At 44.0% G+C, this 20658-nt stretch overlaps 3 protein-coding genes across 3 annotated transcripts; 2 read left to right on the top strand and 1 right to left on the bottom strand.

Annotated features, from left to right (window-relative positions):
• Positions 1-9438: 9438 nt before the first annotated feature.
• On the top strand, positions 9439-12142 carry JR316_0006890 (Transcription elongation factor SPT5; the record flags this gene model as incomplete). Its single annotated transcript, XM_047892635.1, has 5 exons — positions 9439-9523; positions 9596-9891; positions 9956-10997; positions 11283-11355; positions 11404-12142. The coding sequence occupies 5 exons, from the start codon at positions 9439-9441 to the stop codon at positions 12140-12142; spliced, it is 2235 nt and encodes a 744-aa protein (XP_047747917.1).
• A 174-nt stretch (positions 12143-12316) lies between these two features.
• Positions 12317-13210, bottom strand: JR316_0006889 (uncharacterized protein; the record flags this gene model as incomplete). The annotated part of the gene is made up of 2 exons (XM_047892634.1): positions 12317-12637; positions 13100-13210. 2 exons carry the CDS (start codon positions 13208-13210, stop codon positions 12317-12319), a joined length of 432 nt encoding a protein of 143 aa, XP_047747916.1.
• A 5202-nt stretch (positions 13211-18412) lies between these two features.
• JR316_0006888 (Cell surface mannoprotein MP65) lies at positions 18413-19687 on the top strand (the record flags this gene model as incomplete). The annotated part of the gene is made up of 7 exons (XM_047892633.1): positions 18413-18757; positions 18813-18844; positions 18899-18977; positions 19036-19084; positions 19142-19253; positions 19303-19413; positions 19465-19687. The coding sequence occupies 7 exons, from the start codon at positions 18413-18415 to the stop codon at positions 19685-19687; spliced, it is 951 nt and encodes a 316-aa protein (XP_047747915.1).
• Positions 19688-20658: the final 971 nt, after the last annotated feature.

Raw genomic sequence — 20658 nt, 5'->3', positions numbered from 1 at the left:
ACTTGTCTTCCGTACAAATTTCTCCCGATATAATAATACATACATATTATCATGGCATTACAGTTGGACATATGCTTTTCCTTTGCGTGTCCCCTCTGCCAAAATTTAAGCGCCCGTTGTCAATAATCGTACGCTACACAGAGTTACCCGGTGTTACCTGTTGTCAGTGTCTACTTATATAAATCGAGGGTCCTCGATGCGATTCCTTTAATTATTCCTACACATTCCTCCCCCCCCCCCTTGATCGATCTCACACTCATATCCATCAGACTAGTGAACATATCTATTTACCTTGAAACTTACATTACTCTTTTATATATGCTCGCCGCATCACTTCATTTCTACGCTCTTTTTATTTTAGTTTCTGGTTGGGGTGAGTTATCTTCTCCTTATGTGTACTGTGTATGATCTGACATTTGTCGCTATTTTGTAGGAATCCTATGTGGCCACATACAATGTTGCATTAATGTACACTCCTTGAACGCATCCAATTATGCTGGTGATTCTCGAACAATATCGATGCTTAGTAGTTGTATAGCTGTCAATCAACAGTTGTTTAAAACAAATAATTGGTCAATAGACTTTTGCTTACCCTGTGGGGAATTTCCAACCTACGATGTTCGATTTCCTGGCAATAATCTATTGCGTAGTCGTACATGTACTAGATCTAGCAGCGTATCAAGTGGGCACAAAGTTTGTAGAGTGCGTCTTACTGTAGTATTAGTTCATGTTATGCATTGCTTGAATCGTACTACTACGTCCGCTTCTGAGATACCCGTCAAACAGTCCCACTCGTATGGAAATGTGCGTTTGTTGCACTCGCAATTTCGCCGCTTCATATATATTGATTGTCATTCAATGTCGGCTTATTTGTGGTTAAGATTCACGCCTGCAACGTATACACGTAGAGTTTCTATTTTAGTATCTCTGTTGCTCCAACGTAATCATCTCAGGAAGTGGGAATATAATAGGTGCCTGGTAGCCATTTTGCCAAGATGCGCCTTGCATCAATTCACGCTCGACAGACATTACACGCAACCTCGTCTTTGGTCAGAGAAATATCCCTTCATTAATATAGTATCGAAGGGCGTTCTAATGTATCCGTTTCAGTGTTCCTGGTTATTCGGTCTCAACTATTTCCACTACATCTCATTTACTGCTAATGTTTCTGAATGCTCATACTATCATCCTTCCGATGTCTTGCAAGGCGGAGGTGGCGGTGTTTCAAAGGTTGTCAGCTCAGAGATTTTGCGATACCGTGTGGTACAAGATACGGGATGTGCCTCCGTTCAAGCTAAAACTAAATACAGATTTGTGAAGTACCTTGCTACAGACGCTCACATTTCAACTTCCATTGACAATATATCTGATTTAATAGTTGCTAGGTTCTCTCTCTTTGACACTGCTAGTTGGCTGTCTGTTTCTGAAATTAGGTCTATTGCAAGTTTACATGGAGTGTACGGCATCAATTCAACCACAAATAGAGGCAATGCCATTGAACTTTTGCGTGATCATGTGTGCGGAACTTGCCTTCGTAATGTCTGTATTTTTGAACGTGTGGTATCAGTGTCAGATAGAAAAATTAAGAGCAATTCATCTTCTTGTAATCCAGATCGGCAGTTTGAACTTACAGACAGTGCTGTAAATTTTTCTCGCTTCGTTTCATCTGCTTTAATAGAAAGTCATATTGTACCCTATAGTGGCACAGCATCGTTTAATTATAGTGATACATACAAGTTCGTTAGGTATATGCCGTACATACGTGATTTAGAGTCATTTCTCTCTGCCGAAGCGTCCGCACCCCACAAACGCCGTCTAGTTCTTTGTCGATTTTCTATACAAAGTGCAACCAAATGGCTCACTTCAAGCGAGCTTCGGGATGTACTGAAAGAACACGGTATTACATCATTTAATTCCAAGACCAAAAAATCTGCTCTGATAAAATTAACAGATGGTCATGAATGTGGTATATGTTCCACTCATTTATATATCTTTGAGGCAATACCTAGTACAGTCAATTCAGAAGAGTCAATCATGCATAATCGTAACCAAAATGTTCTACATAAACGAGCATCTCGAGAACGTCAGAGGCAGGCAGGCGCAGAATCTGCTAATTCCGATGTTGACATGCTCAACGGTGATGCTTTTGTATCCACATCAGACTCTGACCACACTTCAAACGACCATGTGTTTCCGCCACAACCACCGTCAAAGCTTCTGATAGAGGAAATCATCAATGGATTTTGCGCTGATTCATCTGCATCTCTACTGGAGGAAGCAGGCTGCATGGTCTGCGGTCTGCTGCAGCCTTTGCATAATTTAACTCACTTGTCTATGTTTGATCATCCCCTTGACATACTCGCAGTTGAGGGAGCTACCCGTGTAGAGAGATTACATCCTGACGACCCGGTGAAGGACATCCCGGGCCCTGTGATCGATCCTGCATGTAACCATGTATGCGATACTTGCTCTGCTGCGTTGAAAAAAGGTCATGTGCCGAGACATTCGCTTGCAAATCATTTGTGGTTAGGTAAAATACCTTCTCAGCTGCAAGATCTTTCGTTTGCAGAGCGCATGATGATTGCTCGCATTCGGCATAATCGCTGTCTGGTCAGAGTTTCCTCTGGGCGGGCTAAAATGACAGCAAATGTCATCATGTACTCTAATCCAACGCTGAAAGTGTATCATGAATTACCTCCTTCAAAGCCAGAACTTGACGAGGTACTTGCCTTTATATTTACAGGACCAACCCAACCCACGGAAGAAGAGTTCAAGCGTAGTCCAATGCTAGTGCGTCGCAATAAGGTCGCAGATGCTCTGGAATGGTTGAAACTTAACCATAAGGATTATATTGATCTTGAAATATCCAAGAAAAATCTCCAGTCTTACCCGCTGATAGGTGTCCCCGTAGCTGTAGACTACAGACAGCGCAACGGTACTAATCGTATGGAGTCTACAATGAGTCTACACGACGAAGGCGAAGATGAAGGAACTGTAGACGGACCTTGTCCGTTTACTGTCCATGGCTTGAGTGGAACAGACTATGGCAATATGTCCATACAAGCTTTGAAGGCAAAAGCCTTGCAACACATAGAAAATGAAGGCAAAATGCTAGCTATTGGGCATGATCCAAAACCGCAGTCTATGTACGATAATCCTCAGGCCTATCCGCAGATGTTCCCTTGGCTATTTCCTTACGGTTATGGTGGAATAGGTCAGCATTGTCATAAGCGTAAACTTTCAGAGTCAGAACATAAGCGAATACTGCTTATGCACCATGATAAGCGTTTCCAGCGCGACCTTTATTTTCCTATTATTGCATTCAATCACGAGCAACTGAAAGGTGGCGTTACTGGTAGCTTTCTTGTTGCAAAACGCCGTAATTTTGATGCGATATCTAAAAGATTGCTCTCTATAGACAAAACGGTTCTTCAAGACATTTCCTCTCGTCTTGTAAATGGGGACCATGTATCACCTGAAACAGACAGTGAGAAAGACTGTTACAAACTTTTAGATGATCTTGACCACGTTGGAGGATATGTTAAAGGGTCAATCACGTCTAAAAAGTATATGCGCAATGAGATATGGTCTTTGCTTTCTTTCAAAGGTTGCCCAATATGGTTTATAACCTTGTCACCTGCCGATAACAGACATCCTATATCAATATATTATGCCAAAGAACAGCTGACCTTTACACCAGACATATTACCTTCTTCTGAAAGGAATAGACTGGTTGCACAGAATCCCGTATCGGCTGCCCGTTTTTTTCATCTCATAATTGAATTGTTTATTAAACACGTGCTAGGCGTCGGATCCAATATTCATCGAGGTTTGTATGGTAAAACTTCAGCGTACTATGGTACGGTAGAACAGCAGGGAAGACTCACCTTACATTTGCATATGTTACTATGGATTGAGAATTGCTTGTCTCCACAGCAAATCCGTGACCGTATTATGAACAACGACTCTGCATTTCAGGCGAGCCTTCTATCATATTTGGAAGGCTGTCATCAAGGCGAATTTCTTACAGGAAACATGCAGACTGTTAAAGACTCGCGTGCCACATATTTACGACAAAGAAATTGATGGACTTCATTCAATTATACAAGAGGATGACGAGGCTGTAAATTCCAGTTACGCAGATCCGACTCTAACACTCCCTATACCGGTAGAACATGCTTGTCAAGATTCCAATGGTCCGGACCACTGCACATCATGCATTTCTAATGCTGAATGGTGGGACAATTACGAAACTACAGTCGATGATATCATATTGAAGTCCAATGTGCACAGATGCACTGTTTCATACGGTCAGCAAATTGATGACCCTGACGGATCAAAAGGTATAAAAAATATGCCTAAGGGCCCGAAAGGTTGCCTGGATTGGAATGGAAATTGTAAAGCACGATTTCCGCGAAGGCTGTACGAACAGTCTCAAGTCGATCACGTCGACGGTCACATATTTTTGAAAAAGTTGGAAGCGATGTTAAATACCTTTACTCTTCCGCTGTCGTACCTCACAAGAAGTAATACCGACGTGACATGTCTGTTGTCGGGTACTTCGATAAAAGCAATAATATATTATATATCAGACTATATTAGCAAACCCGCATTGAAAACGTATCAGATATTTACCTCTATGTATGACGTGTTTGAACGTGAAGAAAAAAAAGTTAAAGACGATGTCAAGATTGAAGGTAAAGACGCAGGCAGAAGGTTGATGCTTAAAATTGTCAACTCTCTGTCTTCTAAGATGGAGATAGGTTCTCCGATGGCCTCCTTGTATTTATTGGGCAACCCTGATCATTACACTGATCATACCTTTGTACCTTTTTGGTGGAGAAGTTTTGTAAGTGACGCAAGGAGCAGTCATAAATCCGGTATCACTGATGACCAAGCCGCCCACCTACCTACCGTAGAGGATCTAGAAAATGCTGAAGATGAAGAACAGAAAGTTATATTAGCTCGACATGACGGTCATTATGTAGGTTCTAGTAATGTAGATGATTATAAATACCGCCCAGTCACTCAAGAAGACATGTCTCTATTCGACTGGATTAGATCTTATGAGCGCCGTAAGCTCACTAAAAATGAAATGGAGCGTTTGCGTAGTGAAACACTCACCTTCGAAGATGATCATGCGTCCGACATACGTGAAGGCGGGGGGATGGAAGATTTCATTGATGCATGTCTTGGTATACCTGCAGATGATGATTCTGATCAACGTGTTAAATATGACGGTGTGCGAAAAAATATTAAAATAAACAAAAGAAGTTTTGAACGTTTCACTGAGGAGCACCCTCTTTATTCCACTCACGTAGTCAAATGTGACTCATCCCGAGCGCACAATATTGTCCCCAATTTTCTAGGCGGTCCCCTTCCACGGCGCGACAAAGGCGACAGAGAGTATTATTGTTGCAGTATGCTGACCTTGTTCAAACCTTGGAGGTCTGGGTTAGATTTGAAATCATTGCATCAGACTTGGGAACATGCATTCACCATTTACGCTTTTTCCGACCGACAGTTGAAACTAATGGATAACTTTAATCTGCGATATGAATGTTTAGACGACAGAGACGATTTTCACGCACAGTTAAGAAGGAAAGACGGAGAACAACAAGATGTTTACACGGATGAACTCTATCCTGATGGTTGCGGTCTCGACGATCAATACAACGACTTTGTCGGCCTTGAATTCGGTGAAGATCATTTAGATTATGAAGAGATTGGTGAGGCATACCGCAGAGAGGTGTTGTTAAAGCGAGAAGTAGATGGCATCATACAATCTGCAGGATTGTTTTCTAACGCCTCTAGCGATGTTACATGTCAAGAAGTCAGCATGTTCAGGCCTGCTGAATACAAGACGCATACGAGCTGGGCATCTCTAATAAAAGCTGAAAAAATTAGACTGTTTAAACAGAAGTTGTCCGGTTACGTGCCTTCAGATCCCTCAGATGATATAACAAACATTCATATTTCCAACGAAGAGTCTACTAATGACGTCAAAGTAGTTTCTTCGGATTATCTGCTCAGGTCGTACAAGGCAAAGCAAATGGAACATAATGTGTTAGTAGATTCTACAGTCGCCGATTTCACCTTGAATACGGAACAGGAAAGGGCTTTCCGTATTGTTGCCAATCACGCTAGTTTGCTGTCGCCTGGTCAGCTGAGGATGCATCTCGGTGGCATGGGCGGTACTGGCAAAAGTCAAGTGATCAAATCTATCATTCATATGTTTGAGTCGAGAGGCGAATCTCACCGATTTGTGGTTCTCGCACCCACAGGTACCGCTGCTGCACTCCTCAACGGATCTACTTATCACAGTGTATTAGGAATACGGTCCAAGTCGGATCGTGGTCAAGACTTTTCAAAAAACGAAGTCGCAGTAATAAATGACGTACGAGCTCGATTAAAGGGTGTCAAGTATATCTTTATTGATGAAATATCTATGCTGTCGTCGAGGGATTTATATGCCATTAGTAGACGTCTGTCACAAGTGTTTAACGACGATACACTGTTCGGAGGTATATCAATGATCTTAGCTGGTGACTTCGCTCAGCTACCGCCGGTAGGTAATCTCCCCTTTTATAGTCCTTCCATTAAACATACGCAAGACGCTCGCATGAAGGTGTCCGAGCAAGAAGCTACTCTAGGCAAGATATTCTGGCACCAATTCACGACTGTCGTTATTCTAAAACAAAACATGAGACAAAAAACGCAGACTGAGGAAGACGCAAAGTTGCGCACTGCACTTGAAAACATGCGGTATGCCGCCTGTACAGACGCTGATATATCGTTCCTCAAGTCAAGGTTAGCTTCTAAACTGACGACTATTGAAGGTAAACCTATATTGACTGACCCTGCTTTTCGCAACGTATCTGTTATCACTGCGTGGAATAATCAAAAGGATAGGTTCAATGAGCAGGGCATCGCAAGATACGCTAAAGAGAGCGGACGTACATTGCATCATTTTTTCTCTGTCGATAGTCTGGGTACACAAGAAGGAGAAACTCGCAGGCCTCGCGGACGACCATCAGGATCGTCTAAAGCAACCAAACAGACAAAGATGTCCCAGCGTCTTCAGGAAGCCCTATGGGGTCGCAGCGCCTGTTCTAGCGAACAAGTGCCAGCAAAACTTTCTCTGTGCGTAGGTCTGCCAGTTATGATACGGCATAACGACGCCACAGAGTTGTGTATCACTAAAGGACAGGAGGCTGTCGTCGTAGGATGGGAATCTTCTGTTGGTGCGTTTGGTAGACCTGTACTTGATACGCTGTTCGTGGAATTAATCAGACCGCCGAACCCTGTATCATTAGCTGACTTGCCTGTTAATGTTGTTCCACTTACGCGAACGTCGTCTCGAGTAACATGTACTCTCAAGTCTGGCACAAAAATCAATGTAAACCGCCAGCAGGTATTAGTGCTGCCCAATTTTGCCATGACCGATTATTCGTCTCAAGGTAAGACGCGAGATTATAACTTGATACATTTAGATCATTGTAAGGATCATTCGTCTTATTACACCTGTGTATCTAGAAGTTCGAACGCCAGTGGTACCATCTTACTCGGTAGATTCGATGCGTCTAAGATTACAAAGGGTATTAGTGGGCACCTGCGCCAGGAATTCCGTGAACTCAATATATTAGATCATATCACCACCATGAAATACAATGGACAGCTTCCAGACGGCGTGTTGCATGGATTAAGGAATCCGACAATTCGGTCTTTCATGCTTCTCGACGTATCGCAATCCATTGGTACAGACTGGCATCCTACCTTGGCAGTCTCTTCATCAAAGCAGCTTATCAGAACTCCGGAAAAGGACGGCACCTGGTCTCTCAACAGTGTTAAGGCAATTGTCACCGACAGGGCAAAAGATAAGCGCAATAAGCGCCAACCAATTCGCTCAGACTGTATAGGACCGAGGAAACGAATGTTGCTAAGCACACCCTCCGAGTTTGCGGTCCTACCTGTAGGTACAAAGTGGGACGCGGACAACTACAGTTGCAGTTACGACTCCATCTTTACCGTGTTATATAACCTATGGATAAGTGCACCTGAGATGTGGACCAATAGATTCAGTGATTTGACACCGTTATTAGACAGACTCAGCGGACAATTCGCACTTGTGCAGAATGGATCAATTTCTCTAGAGAGCGCACGAAACGACGTCAGAAACGATATGCACTCACGCAGCCCGCTTGATTTTCCTATGGGTCCAAATATGACATACATTGACAGAGTTATGACCGCTGTGATGGGCCAGCGATCTTCTGGAATGTCTGTTCTCGTGTGCAGTAAATGCGGCTACAATGACCAAAGACCCGTAATGCGACTAGGCGAATATATAAGTGTGGCACGCACTGGCGTTTTCCACGACGACTCCCAGGAGGTGTCTTCTATTTCAGACAGTTTAGGTTTTAACCTGAGCGATGCTCAACGATTGAGTTCGAAGAATTGCCCTTCGTGTGCACAAAATCAGCATATCGTATATATGTCGCTATGCCATAAGGTTGAACGATTACCTTACATTATGACAGTGGATATATGCTCGCCACGGTTTGCTATAAACCCTGATATTATGTTCAAATCGGATAGTTTCAACGTAGAGTATAAGCTTACTGGGGTTGTCTACGGCGGGCAACATCATTTTGTTTCTCGGTATGTTGACCTGCAAGGGGACGTGTGGTTCCACGACGGCATTACTACTGGAAATAGATGCGTAAAGGAGGGTAATGTTCATGACCTTGTTAATGATGTATCTCAATGGCTACGCATTTCCGTAAATGGGGGAAACTTGAAACATGCATTGTATGCTATTTACGCGAGGGAATAAGATGAAAATTTATCCAAAGTGTTTTATGGTTATGGAGGCCTCAGTTGATACATGCTCAGATAACAACTGTTTATATTCATATCAGTATGGTATTTATCGTTCGATAGTGTCGCAGCGTATCAGTCTATTAGACTCAGCTGTATAATCTGAACCCATAGACTACATTGCATCGAGCATCGTGTGGTTGAAAGGACGATCCAAAAGCGTGGGAGAATGTCGTACATGTTCCTTTAATACCTTCGCATCAAAGGGATATCGGAACTTGCCGAAATTTCGTTCACCGCTCTGTTTAAGAACTGTGCCTATCCGACTTGAACACCTTTTTCGACGTTGTCATTTGCTGCCACATCGTACCAGTATTCGTATCTTCAAGGCTAATATACAATATTTGTTAGGCTGTAGGTTATATTACGATATATGATAGAAATATTGATGGTATTCTAAATGTGTTCAAATCGATAGTTCATTTTGAAGAACACCTTAAACCTGTCAGCGACTGCTTTGCAGAGTCGTTGCTTTAGTATGTCTATATCTACTCACGCAATGCTATACATATAAACGGCAAATTTTTAATTTTTTTTCTGCTTCTTTTTAGACTACCTATGGCTCCCAACCCATTCTTGGACTTAGAAGCGAATGTCGATCACGGAGATTCAGAGGATGGTTCAGCCGAATCTGACGAATTTGGTGCGCATAATATTTCGTTTTACTCAGTCTCATGTCATTCCAACATACGAGATAAACCAAATTTACTCGCAGAATGCTTCATCGACGACGGAACTCAATCCCATGAAGATTGTGACGGTTCATCATCTGTGGCAATGGACAAACCCATTCCTGTTACAAAGAGAGACCGACTGGCCCTCGTAATTCAACAAATTGAAGAGAGAACACGTGGTAGATCTCACTCACTGCCCGCCTCTGATATGTACCGGGGTGTGGAACCATTGTATTCAAACGCTGACAATCCTACTGTTTTGTCACCGCACGGAAACACTGATTCGGGCTTCGAAAATCTGCCCACGGACTATCCTACATGGAGGATTGGATGTAAAGTAAGTTTAATACCATCGAATTAAATTTGTGTGTTGCCAACCATATCGATGAACAATACGTAAGGTCGGATACGAAGAAATCGCGGTCGCTTCTTTACTCAAAAACTCGCGCCGAGAACATCATATTCGGTCCGCGTTTTCACGCAGTTCTGTACATGGATACATATACTTGGAATGTTTGATGGATCAGCCTATGATTGACCTTATCAAAAGATCGCCCGGCATCATCGTAAAAACTACGGACGTGCTCCTGAGTCCGATCGATAAGAATGAGGCTCAGCAACTGTTGTACATGGGAGGGGACATTACGAACCTATCGGTCGGAAAATGGCTCAAGGTTAAACGAGGTGTATACAAAGGCGATGTAGGCTTTGTCGTTTCGAAAGGATCGTGGGGGGTGTCAATGCTTATGATCCCCCGTTACGAGTACGTGTCCACCAAAACGAAGTCATCTCGTAAACGGAAGACATACACTGCGGTGCCCGCGCCTAAGCTATTCGATCCGACAGGCCTTCGTAACTCTCATTTATACATAGAATCAGGCAGAGCATCTGTCTATCGCGTAGGTGATCTGATCTTTGAGCATGGTTTGGCCCGGGTGGACTACGATCCCAGACACGTTGCCTCATGTCGTGAAGGTCTGAGTTACGTGACGTATACATCATTTTGTATGAGTGGGCATCCCGCACTCCATCACGCGCCGATACCAAAGCCAAAGGAATGGATCATGCGAACCATGGAATGGGTGGTAATGAGATCTACAGGTTGGCTCGGAGTCATTGCGCAAGCCGACGACGATAATATGGTCGATGTCGATATATACAACAAAGGCTGCGACCATGACGAAACTGGTCAACATTACAACGAAACTGAAATCCACAGAGTTGATACAACTACGACCCAGCTGTTGACAACAATACGCACCGTATGGAGTGACATCTTAAAACATTTCGAAATAGGGGATTACGTAGGGGTTGACGCTGGCGTTAATGCTGGACGATCGGGTTGGGTCGTGGACATCAAGGGAGATGAAATACAACTAATCGATAAGCAAGGCACTACAAAAGACCAGCAAATCAATACAGCCGACTCGATGTTGGAGGCAAGTATTTGTCATTTAACCGTATATATACTCTGGCTCATGCATACATCTCAGATTATATATATGCACAGGAATTTCGTTTCTCTGGGAGATGCGACGACATGTCAGCCTTCATCGCTCCTCGCGCTTATCCCAACATCACACACGACCCGATATCATCGTTGGAAAGGTGTAACTGTGATAGTGAGCAAGGTACATCATACGTTCAAAGGCTTAATCGGCATTGTCGCCGAGGTACTACAGTCCGTAAGCCCAAGAACAGGTCAACCTGAGTTGCGTTTAGTTGTAGAGCCGACTCGATATGATCCGTCGAATCCCTTCAAGAAAATTGTTTTGAACAGAGACGACGTACTGGAATACAGGTAAGCGTATTTCATTTACCGATTTGTACTCGCGCTCACGGCTTGTAGTACCTTTGAGCCTCTAAGCCTGTCGAAGACGTATGATTCGAACGCTGTCCACCAGTCTCGTAACTTCGCCAACCCATCGATCATAATAACCACAGGAACTGAAAGCGCTGACAGTGGCAGACATACACCATTGCCTGATACTATTGAGGACACCTCGCCTGCGTGGGATCCATCTGACCATTCAGAAGATTTAACAAGCATTAGCATAGGAACCGTCGTCGTAAATTCAAGCGACGGTACCAACGTTGCATCTTTAACCACTCCTTGTAATCTTTTGTTGAAACGAGAGCTGATTGGAGTTCCTTTGACGGTGGAAGAGGCAACCGTCGATGGACACGTTTCTCCGTTGTTTGTAATCGTTCAGGAGGACGTGGATGGGCAGCTGTGCATGATGCGATTTACACCCAATTCGAAGCGGACGTTACGGATTGAATCGACCCATATAAAGCCCAAACATCCTACCATCAAGCACGACTTTGGGTTATTAGCCATCATTGAAGGAGAACACGCGGGTAAATGCGTCAGACGTGTGCATTCTAGGAAGGATACCAATGGCGTGGTATTGGTGGTCAAACAAGTACTGCCCACTGATCGAGGAGCTGATCAAATAGTGGATGGCGAGCTATTGACGCCAACCGAAAATTGTTGTGTGGCCTATGAAACTCAAAAGAGAAAGAATGCTAATCGGAATCAGATGAGACACGAACACGATATTTACATTAGTACTCATTTGCCATAATTGTTTACTGTATGTCATATGTGTTGTATGCTCTACAATGTAACCAATACAGACATCCTCATCAACGAGTTATAAAATATATATATAGCATGCAACTATCTATATAACACTGAACATTCATGTATCGACTGCGCTAATTGTGTGGATTGATACCATGCACTGGCATACGGTTTACTAGTCGTCGAACAAACTTTCCACAGAATTATTGGGCGCCCTAAACTGTATGTCCTTGCCTGAATCTTTGTCACTGTATATCTTGGAAGCGTTGCGATCCACTGCCTCTGCTATATTTGCCAATGTTTCGTGATTTACCGCATCGGTCATCGGTTGGAGACGATTGTGTTGAATAACATCATGTCCTGCAGCGGTGGTTGGTTGGAGACGATTTAGTTGAATGACGTCTTGCCCCGCAACTGGAAGGCGGGTGCGACGACCTTTGTTGCTTGGAGGTCCCGTGATGACGGGCACATTGATGGCCAATAAGGACACGAGGGCCTGAGGCAGAATGAAGCAATGTTGTAGATGATGGTGTAGATAAAGAACTCACAGTAGCGCTTAATGCATACACAACTAACATTGGATATTGTTGAGCTAACTTGACGTAAATCCCGAACCACACGGCGCTGGACAGCATTATGAAAACGCTGCTGTTGTAACCTAACGCGACGGCACGCCAACGGTGCGTCAGTCTGAAAAAGGACACGCGGGTTTCTACTATTAGTATAGTCCAGCTTCGTCGAATAATCAAGATATCAGCAATGAGTTCAGCTATATAGCAGTCAGCAATGGGCAGTCGATTAGATGAAGTGTGACTTACCTATAAGAGAAAACAACAGCAGAATGTAAGGTGGTTGGCATGGACACACAGTATCCGACTTGCAATCGGTGTTGACCTTGCACACAAATATGGCGAAAGTGGAGAAGATAATGCCGATTGCGATGAATATGACAGCGTACAGCCAGCCCCATAATACACGGAGTTGTTTGGCCTTGTGCAGTCGATTCGGTGATAGCACTATACTGGCGCGGGAGACCCTGGACAGCGCATTCGTAGTAATAAGTGGCCATGCTTGTTGTGGAAAGTGACTACGCACCACAAAACTATAAAGAACGCAAATAGTTCGACTCGGTAGGAAACAGGAAGGGCGGTAGGTGTGTCGATGGCTATACATAGCAACCCCATGATATATGTCAATCAATGTAAAATAAAAAAAGACTGGCTACAAAAAGAAAAAAAAAAAAAAAAAAAGTATCACAACGCACCCAATTTAAACAATGTGAGGGCAATGACAAAGTCTGCAACCACAGCCACAGCCGCCAGCCCATCGTCGTACCAACACCGTTTGTCGCACCGCCTGATAATGAGCCTGAAGACGACCAAAAAAATGGCCAAGGCATGGCTGAAAGCCAATCCGTATGCTGCGACTGTAAAATAAAGAGGAAACAAATAAGTTCGTTAGTTTGTTGTTAGAAAAGGTTTACGAAGAATGCTGCCTTACCTATATTTACGTCCATTCTTTGTTCGCTGGTTTTGAGGGGCCGCAGATGCAGGTGATGGTAAGAAGTTGGCGGGATACAAATTACGTGGCAAATGGAAAATGGGAAGGCCACCATATATGGACTTTCGTCGCTGGTCACGGATTGTTCGGCATTCAGAGCGCGGGCTCCAAACGGAAATCGGACAAGCGAACATTGGCTGATAATGCTGTTTACGGGCTACTACAACATCGAATCAGCGACTCAGACGCTGTAGACCATGAGAAGCCATGATTGAATGAAAGCCGAGACAGATATCACGCCCTCTTGTAGGCGATGGTGAGTAAATTTCAAACATAATCAGGATATAAAAGCTTACGATGTCATACGCGCATGACTCTGGACATGATAAACTTTAACTTTACACCAGGCGACCTACCTGAGATGTTGTCCAATATACAACGGCATTCTGGTATATGGTGTCCGTTGCTAGGAGTTGAGATAAGTGTCATAATCGAGAGTATCGCCAGGTGTCGAAGACTCACCCGAATCGCCCAGGTCATCGATACGAAGGCCATCTTGATACCGACATGAACAGACTCAGACTCTGCATCGACCTCCAAACGAATATTTATCCGAACGAACCACTACAAGCCATATCAGTCACACTCGATGCGGTGCAGGTGCTACGGAAACGCTTTGTTTGATATAGGTCATCTTGAATACTCGTTCAGCTCGGATAGCCTGTTCGAAACAAACCTACGACGTAGGTATGGTTTATTCTTAAGCGCATTTATATGCTGGTGTATGGTTCATAGGTGTGGCATAATGATTTTGGTCCATTGAAGTGCCCTGTTGCGCGCAATTGTATTGCCTGACGTTACACCGCAGATACAAAGACCCCAATAAATGTCCATAGTCAAGAGGCGGACTATCATGTTGAAGTACTGACACAGAGGTAAGTCTTTTCACGTTATTTGTATCACCCTCTCTAGACTTACTTGGGATTCCTTCACGAACACGTAAAAAAAAAAAAACTGACAACGTACGAAGCCAACTAATAACATCTGCAGATTTTGCATTAAGCCACCGCATTTAGACATTTCAAATATGGGTACGTACCATGGAATACAACTTTGATCTAGGAATTTCAACTTCTCCAACATGCCGGGTCGTATCGTGTTGTATACACCTCTTATTGGAACTACCTATTATTGTGAGTGCGAAACTATACGGTGGATACACAGCAAGTCATACAGACTTTAGCGTTTAACAGTTGGCCAGACGCCGTCTTAATCCGTATCTCGCGTCCCATGCGTTGTAAATGTCTTGTGTTTTTTTGCTGAAGTTAGACGACCCATCCATTTTCAGCATGTCTCGGACGAAGGTCTATGAACACATTGAAACTCACGACAGTACGCTCGACGTGCCACATTGCAAACACCGACTCCCGTTTAAGCAGTTTTTTACGGAAACTGGATGGGTTGAAGAGTAGGCGGTGTACAAAGAAACTTTGATCCATCTCTGTTTGGGTGATTTGAGGTTGCACGGTTGCTGAATTCCAAACCAATACACGCGCTAACGTCCGTCGGACCGCATTTTCTATGCTATATGTCGGTGCGTCTATTGACGTTGTCCCAGTTAGGTGTGCACCGACAATGTATGAGTAAGTGTGTTGCGGACTGGTTGATCGAACCCGGATCTCTATTTGTATGTGAGTGCCATGCTATGTTGACAATATAGGGTGAAACTCACGAGCGCCTAGCAGACGGCAATTAATCTCACAGTCTCGCACCTATCCGTTCGTTTGTCGTAAAGACGTTGACCAAGGTGGATGGATGGTGCAAAGAGACACGAGCACTCAAATGAAAGTATATTTCAGAGGATACATTGACACTCACGGTAACACAGGCATCACGGTACATTCTTCCATCCTCTTCATACGGTTACGAGCTGTTGATCAACTATGGTTGGAGAAGTTGGAGGATGAGGGAGCGGGCGAATCTTTTGTGGTGAAGAGTATCATTGGATGGAGTGTACTGAAGGTGCGAGGTAGAAGGACTGCGTGCTGATGAGGGCACTGTTGCCTGTTGAAGACGCACATTCCTCTAGTGCACACAATTGTACGGCCATTAGCAAATGTGAAACAAAGGTAACACCTGTAAGCAGTTCTGAGTAACGGAAGTGGACAGTAGGTATTTTGGTAGATCACATGCCTGTTCAGTCCGCTTCCGGGGTTCTGTTGTGTGCATTGCGTACACTCCTCTATGTCTCCTATATTCCATTCACATCCTGCTATGATCTTCTTCCGTACACTCCGTGGTTTCTGACGCAATGCAACATGAAGTCGTTTAGTTTTATGCCAAAGTATTTGAGAGTCAACTGACTTATAAATGCAGTGTGATCAACAATTTTCAAAGTGCCCTCGACGGTCTGGGCGGTACGCCTCTCTATCAATACAAAAGAATCCTGACAGTAAGTAGCACCCAAACAACTTTCCCCCTCTTAGATTGTTGCGCCACTGATAACCTCAAGCAACTTTTAGGGTGGAAACCATGCGATACCAGTCACTTTTCTTCATTTCCGTCAACGGTCTACTGCGGTCAAACTTGTATCGAGTGGTATGAGACACTATAACATGACCGAATCCCCTCGATGCACTACTGAGAGAATACGGTACAACGGGTATAATCGATATTAGTTGTCTGGAATACATTGATTCAGGTGAGAGACCGATTGCACGGTGAAAGTCGATGTATACTCACACTCCTGACTGTAGACGAGCTTGGACTGAGATCGAACGAACGAAAATAAACGGACCCTCACCGAAGCCGGTTGACAGCACGTTGGCTGTCTATCCTTCAGAACATATACTGTACTACGAATTAACAGAAAGTTAATGAGTTGAACGGGCAACGGGAGGATTGTTGCACGCCTGAACGGAATGTGCGTTTGCATTCACTGAAGGCGTCAAAACGAAGTTTGTTCTACGTGCTAACCTCGGCCCATATAATATACAGCTTATCTCAACATCTGTTGACACAGGTCTGACAAAATCATGCTTTCGAACATCCACCCAGTTTAACAGATATGGGGAAAATATCGTGGCGAGGTGAATTGCTCCTCGCTGTCTTGTTGATTGAAACGCCTCCACGTTAACCTTGAAAAAAAAAAATTCAGGAGAACTGTCACTGCCTTACATCAACGGTATACCAAAACACGACCGCGCAAACTAACGACCGCTCCATAACATCGATTGTATGCACGCCCCATCGGTGCAGGCAACGATATCATCGCGTCGGACTTCAAAAGCCTACGTAGCACGTGCTTGCATATGTCAACGACCAAACATCTGGTTAGCGAAGTTCTACTTCTACATGGACGTCTTGCACGACAACGCTACGGAAAGTAGTTCCTACAAAAGAGCTATCGCAAGGCGTAACGCCCTACTGAGTGACCCCTTGGCAGCATCGGTCACTGAGAACTCAGTGGAGTGTAAAAGTTGCGGGAAGAGCATATTACTGTCGAAGAAATGGCCCTTCGACCCTCAACATTGGACAAAGCATCTCAAGAGATGCGATTTTACGAGACATTCGAATAACCACAAGGTGAGTGCGAACCATCATTAAGGACACTTTTAATTTTCGTTAACATACATTGTGTAGAGCCGTTCAAAAATTCAAATCAACAGACGGAAAAAGAGTAACTGCAACGGTCGGGCAAAGTCGTCAGCGAGGTCGATGACAGAATCAGTGCCTCCACGGCCAATAACCTCAAGCAACTCAATTCAAGAGACAGCCTCATCAACTTCACTATCGATGAAAGAGCCATTTCAACTACCGTCAACGAGGCTGATAGTAACTAGCAAAGGCAACTGTAGGTTTCCCAAACACGAATTCGTACTCTACACTGTCTAATTATAATGCAAATACAGATTTTCAGAATTTGATGGATCAGTATACTGTACGATGTCATCCTGACGTTATCACCAGGCCTCCTTCATGGGATCGCGAAAGATGGGATTGGAGTAATTTGAAGCAGCCTAGATTCGACGATTGAACTGGCGTTTACAGTACACGCAACTTAACATAAATATTTACGTAATGTTTATGATGTTCTTATTTATATTATACAATATGATGATATCAGTATCTAATCTTATCATAGGGTGAGGGAAATCAAGGACTCGTATCGCCGTGCGAAGCAACGGCCCTCAACTCAAGTTAGATCATGTGTGACGACCCCGAGTAGATCTAAATATGGCCAACGCCAATACCTGCAACTTTGGCAACCTATGGGCTGTTTTAGGAACTGTTGAGTAGCAAGGTAGCAATCGTGGTAAGTGGTGAGTGTTGGTATCGGCAGGGTTCTAAACATTGACTGTTTCTTCCAAGCCAAGTTTGTGAAGAAACTTTTGCTATCTACGAACACGACGTACCTGTCGAACGCTTTCACGTCGATCCTGTACAAGTGCGGCTAGCATAGTACGAGCTCATCAACGATGCTACCATTTAGCCATGAGATGCGTCTATTCGGGTTTCCCGCATGGGATGGATCTTTCAATGACTCCGCTTTGATGGATTCTTTGCAACAATGCACTAATGGCCTTGCCCTCGTCTAACATGTCTTCATAATTTGACCACATGCTTCGGTCCGAACATACTGTCTCGTTTTTTACATCAGTACATCTGTTACGACTTACGATCCGTGCAAGAATCACTCCAAGCCTGTGCTCGACCTCTCGAACCCTATAAATACAGGGTAAGTCAATGTAAATGTACTGTAGCTTTCGAGATGTTCCACAGGACCTTCACCGCCATCGCAATTACCGTTCTTCTCAGCTTCACGGCGCCTGTACTGGCGACTAACCATATGTCAGGCCTGGCTGTCTCGAACAGTCCAGGAGGAACGACGACCTATGGCTGCCGTTCTCAAGCTCAGGTATGTAAATGTATTTTGCTCAACTCGATGCCGGTTAGTAACCAAGTCATTCAGTGGAATCAACTGGCCAACGATGCCAAAAGCCAGGGATTCAAGATAATACGTATCATCGGGTTCGATTGCAATGCTCTTGACCTTGCATCTTCAGCTGCAGCCTCTGCAGGCCTCCAAATCATGGCAGGAATCTATGCACAATCTGTAAATGAGTTGTACGATGTTCTATGCCTTGGTCTCAACCTTTCTTTGTCTTTAGGGAACTATTGCAGCTAGCATGACCCAAATCAAGTACAGTTGCATTTCTATCTTAGCGTATTTGCGCTAACAGTTCATTGATTGTAGCAATGATGTGCAAACATTCCGTGCAGCATACACTAAATATGGAGCAGGCCGATATGTCGGATTGACGGTTGGAAATGAGGTCGGCACCACCATTGATAGAAGCTCTTTGCGATCTAAGAAGTTAACCATTTCTATAGGTCCAAGATTCTGTTGGTAACATTATGGCAAAAGTATACGACGTCCGAGGTAACTCCTATACAAATTTATGAAGCCTTTATGCCGTTCATTAATGCTCTGGAATAGGGTACCTCGGATCGGTGGGCGTTACAACCCCCGTTTCCACTGTACACACTTGGGTTGACATTCGAAACAATCCCGCCCTGTGTGGTGCCGACTTTGTTGGGGCAAATGCACAGTAAGCATAAGATTTGTCTCAAGCCGACACATCTAATACTCTAATCCAGTGCATTCTATGACGGAGGTGTAAATTCAGGGCAGGCTGGTAGCTTCCTTTACAACACTGTCAAACCCGCGTTGCAAGCTGCGTGCCCCGGAAAGAAGATATACATTACCGAGTACGTCATTCCATTTGTATCAAAGTCTCGATAAACTGAGTTACTTTTCAGGACTGGTTGGCCATCTCGAGGCAGCAATAATGGAAATGCAGCCCCATCCGTACCCGATGAGCACAACGCAATTTCCAGCATCAACTGTGCCGCTCGTGACACAAGCATGACAATATTTGCTTTCGAATACGATGACCAATTGTGGAAGACGGGTGGTGCCGTTGAACAGAGCTTCGGAATCTTCGGCAAAATCCTGCCAGGAGACGCTTTAAACGCATGCTAATTTGTAAAACCGATAAAGGCTACCAGGATACTAAACTCTATACTATCAACAAGACCTGCATATTAGTTCTGGTCTCAAAACATTTTATTAATAACATAATGATTAAACCCTATTTCTTCAATCCTGGACACGAATGCGAAGGCGATCTCTGCATACCCTCACGGGATCTCCCAGTGGGATCATTGGTCTGAAAGCACTCCTAGCCAGTTTAGAGAAGTGGCAAGGATTTATAACAATTGGGGTTCGCTATTTCTCGAACTGAGGGATACGAAGTTGAGAGCGTTCTATATATAGCTTCATCAATGTCATTTTAATGCCCTAAAATGAGGTGCTATAGCATCTGTAGGGACTATGTAACGTCAGCCAGCTGCGAGCAGAAGAATGATATTCCAAGAATGTATTTTAGTACGATTTTGGGTCTGATACATTCACTAAGTTTGCCCTTAGGAAGAATAGTTGAGCATCTACCAATATTGCTTTGTATCTCATGGTTTCTGAACGAACTGACTAATAACTACAGATATGTCCTGAAGCTATACCGTAGTATTCATTTCTCCCCACTAATGACATAAGAGACAGTAATTTGGCTCGCTATAATAGGGCAGAGTTTCGCTAGAACTTATTCTCACTCTCTTTTTACAGTCTATCAACGAAAAAATGCATTCTACAATCACCATAGCCAGCATAATCCTTCTTTCTTTTGCACCTGCAACATTTGGGAACAACAATTTTGCTGGACTGGCCGTTTCCAATAGTATCGGAGGCTCGTCCTCCTATTCATGTCGCAGTCAGGCTCAGGTAAGAACCAATGTAGTGCCTCATTGACCACACAATGATATGCTGAAACATTGCAGTGGAAACAGGTAGCTAATGACGCCAAAGCTCAAGGCTTCAAAGCACTTCGTATTCTTGGGTTTGATTGCAATGCACTGGACATGGCTTCGTCTGCGGCGGCGGCGGCTGGACTGCAA

This window comes from Psilocybe cubensis, chromosome 6 (genome assembly GCF_017499595.1).
Source record: "Psilocybe cubensis strain MGC-MH-2018 chromosome 6, whole genome shotgun sequence".
Lineage (NCBI taxonomy): Eukaryota > Fungi > Basidiomycota > Agaricomycetes > Agaricales > Agrocybaceae > Psilocybe > Psilocybe cubensis.
The sequence above is the reverse complement of the archived record's forward strand: the minus strand, read 5'-3'. Positions and strand labels throughout refer to the sequence as shown.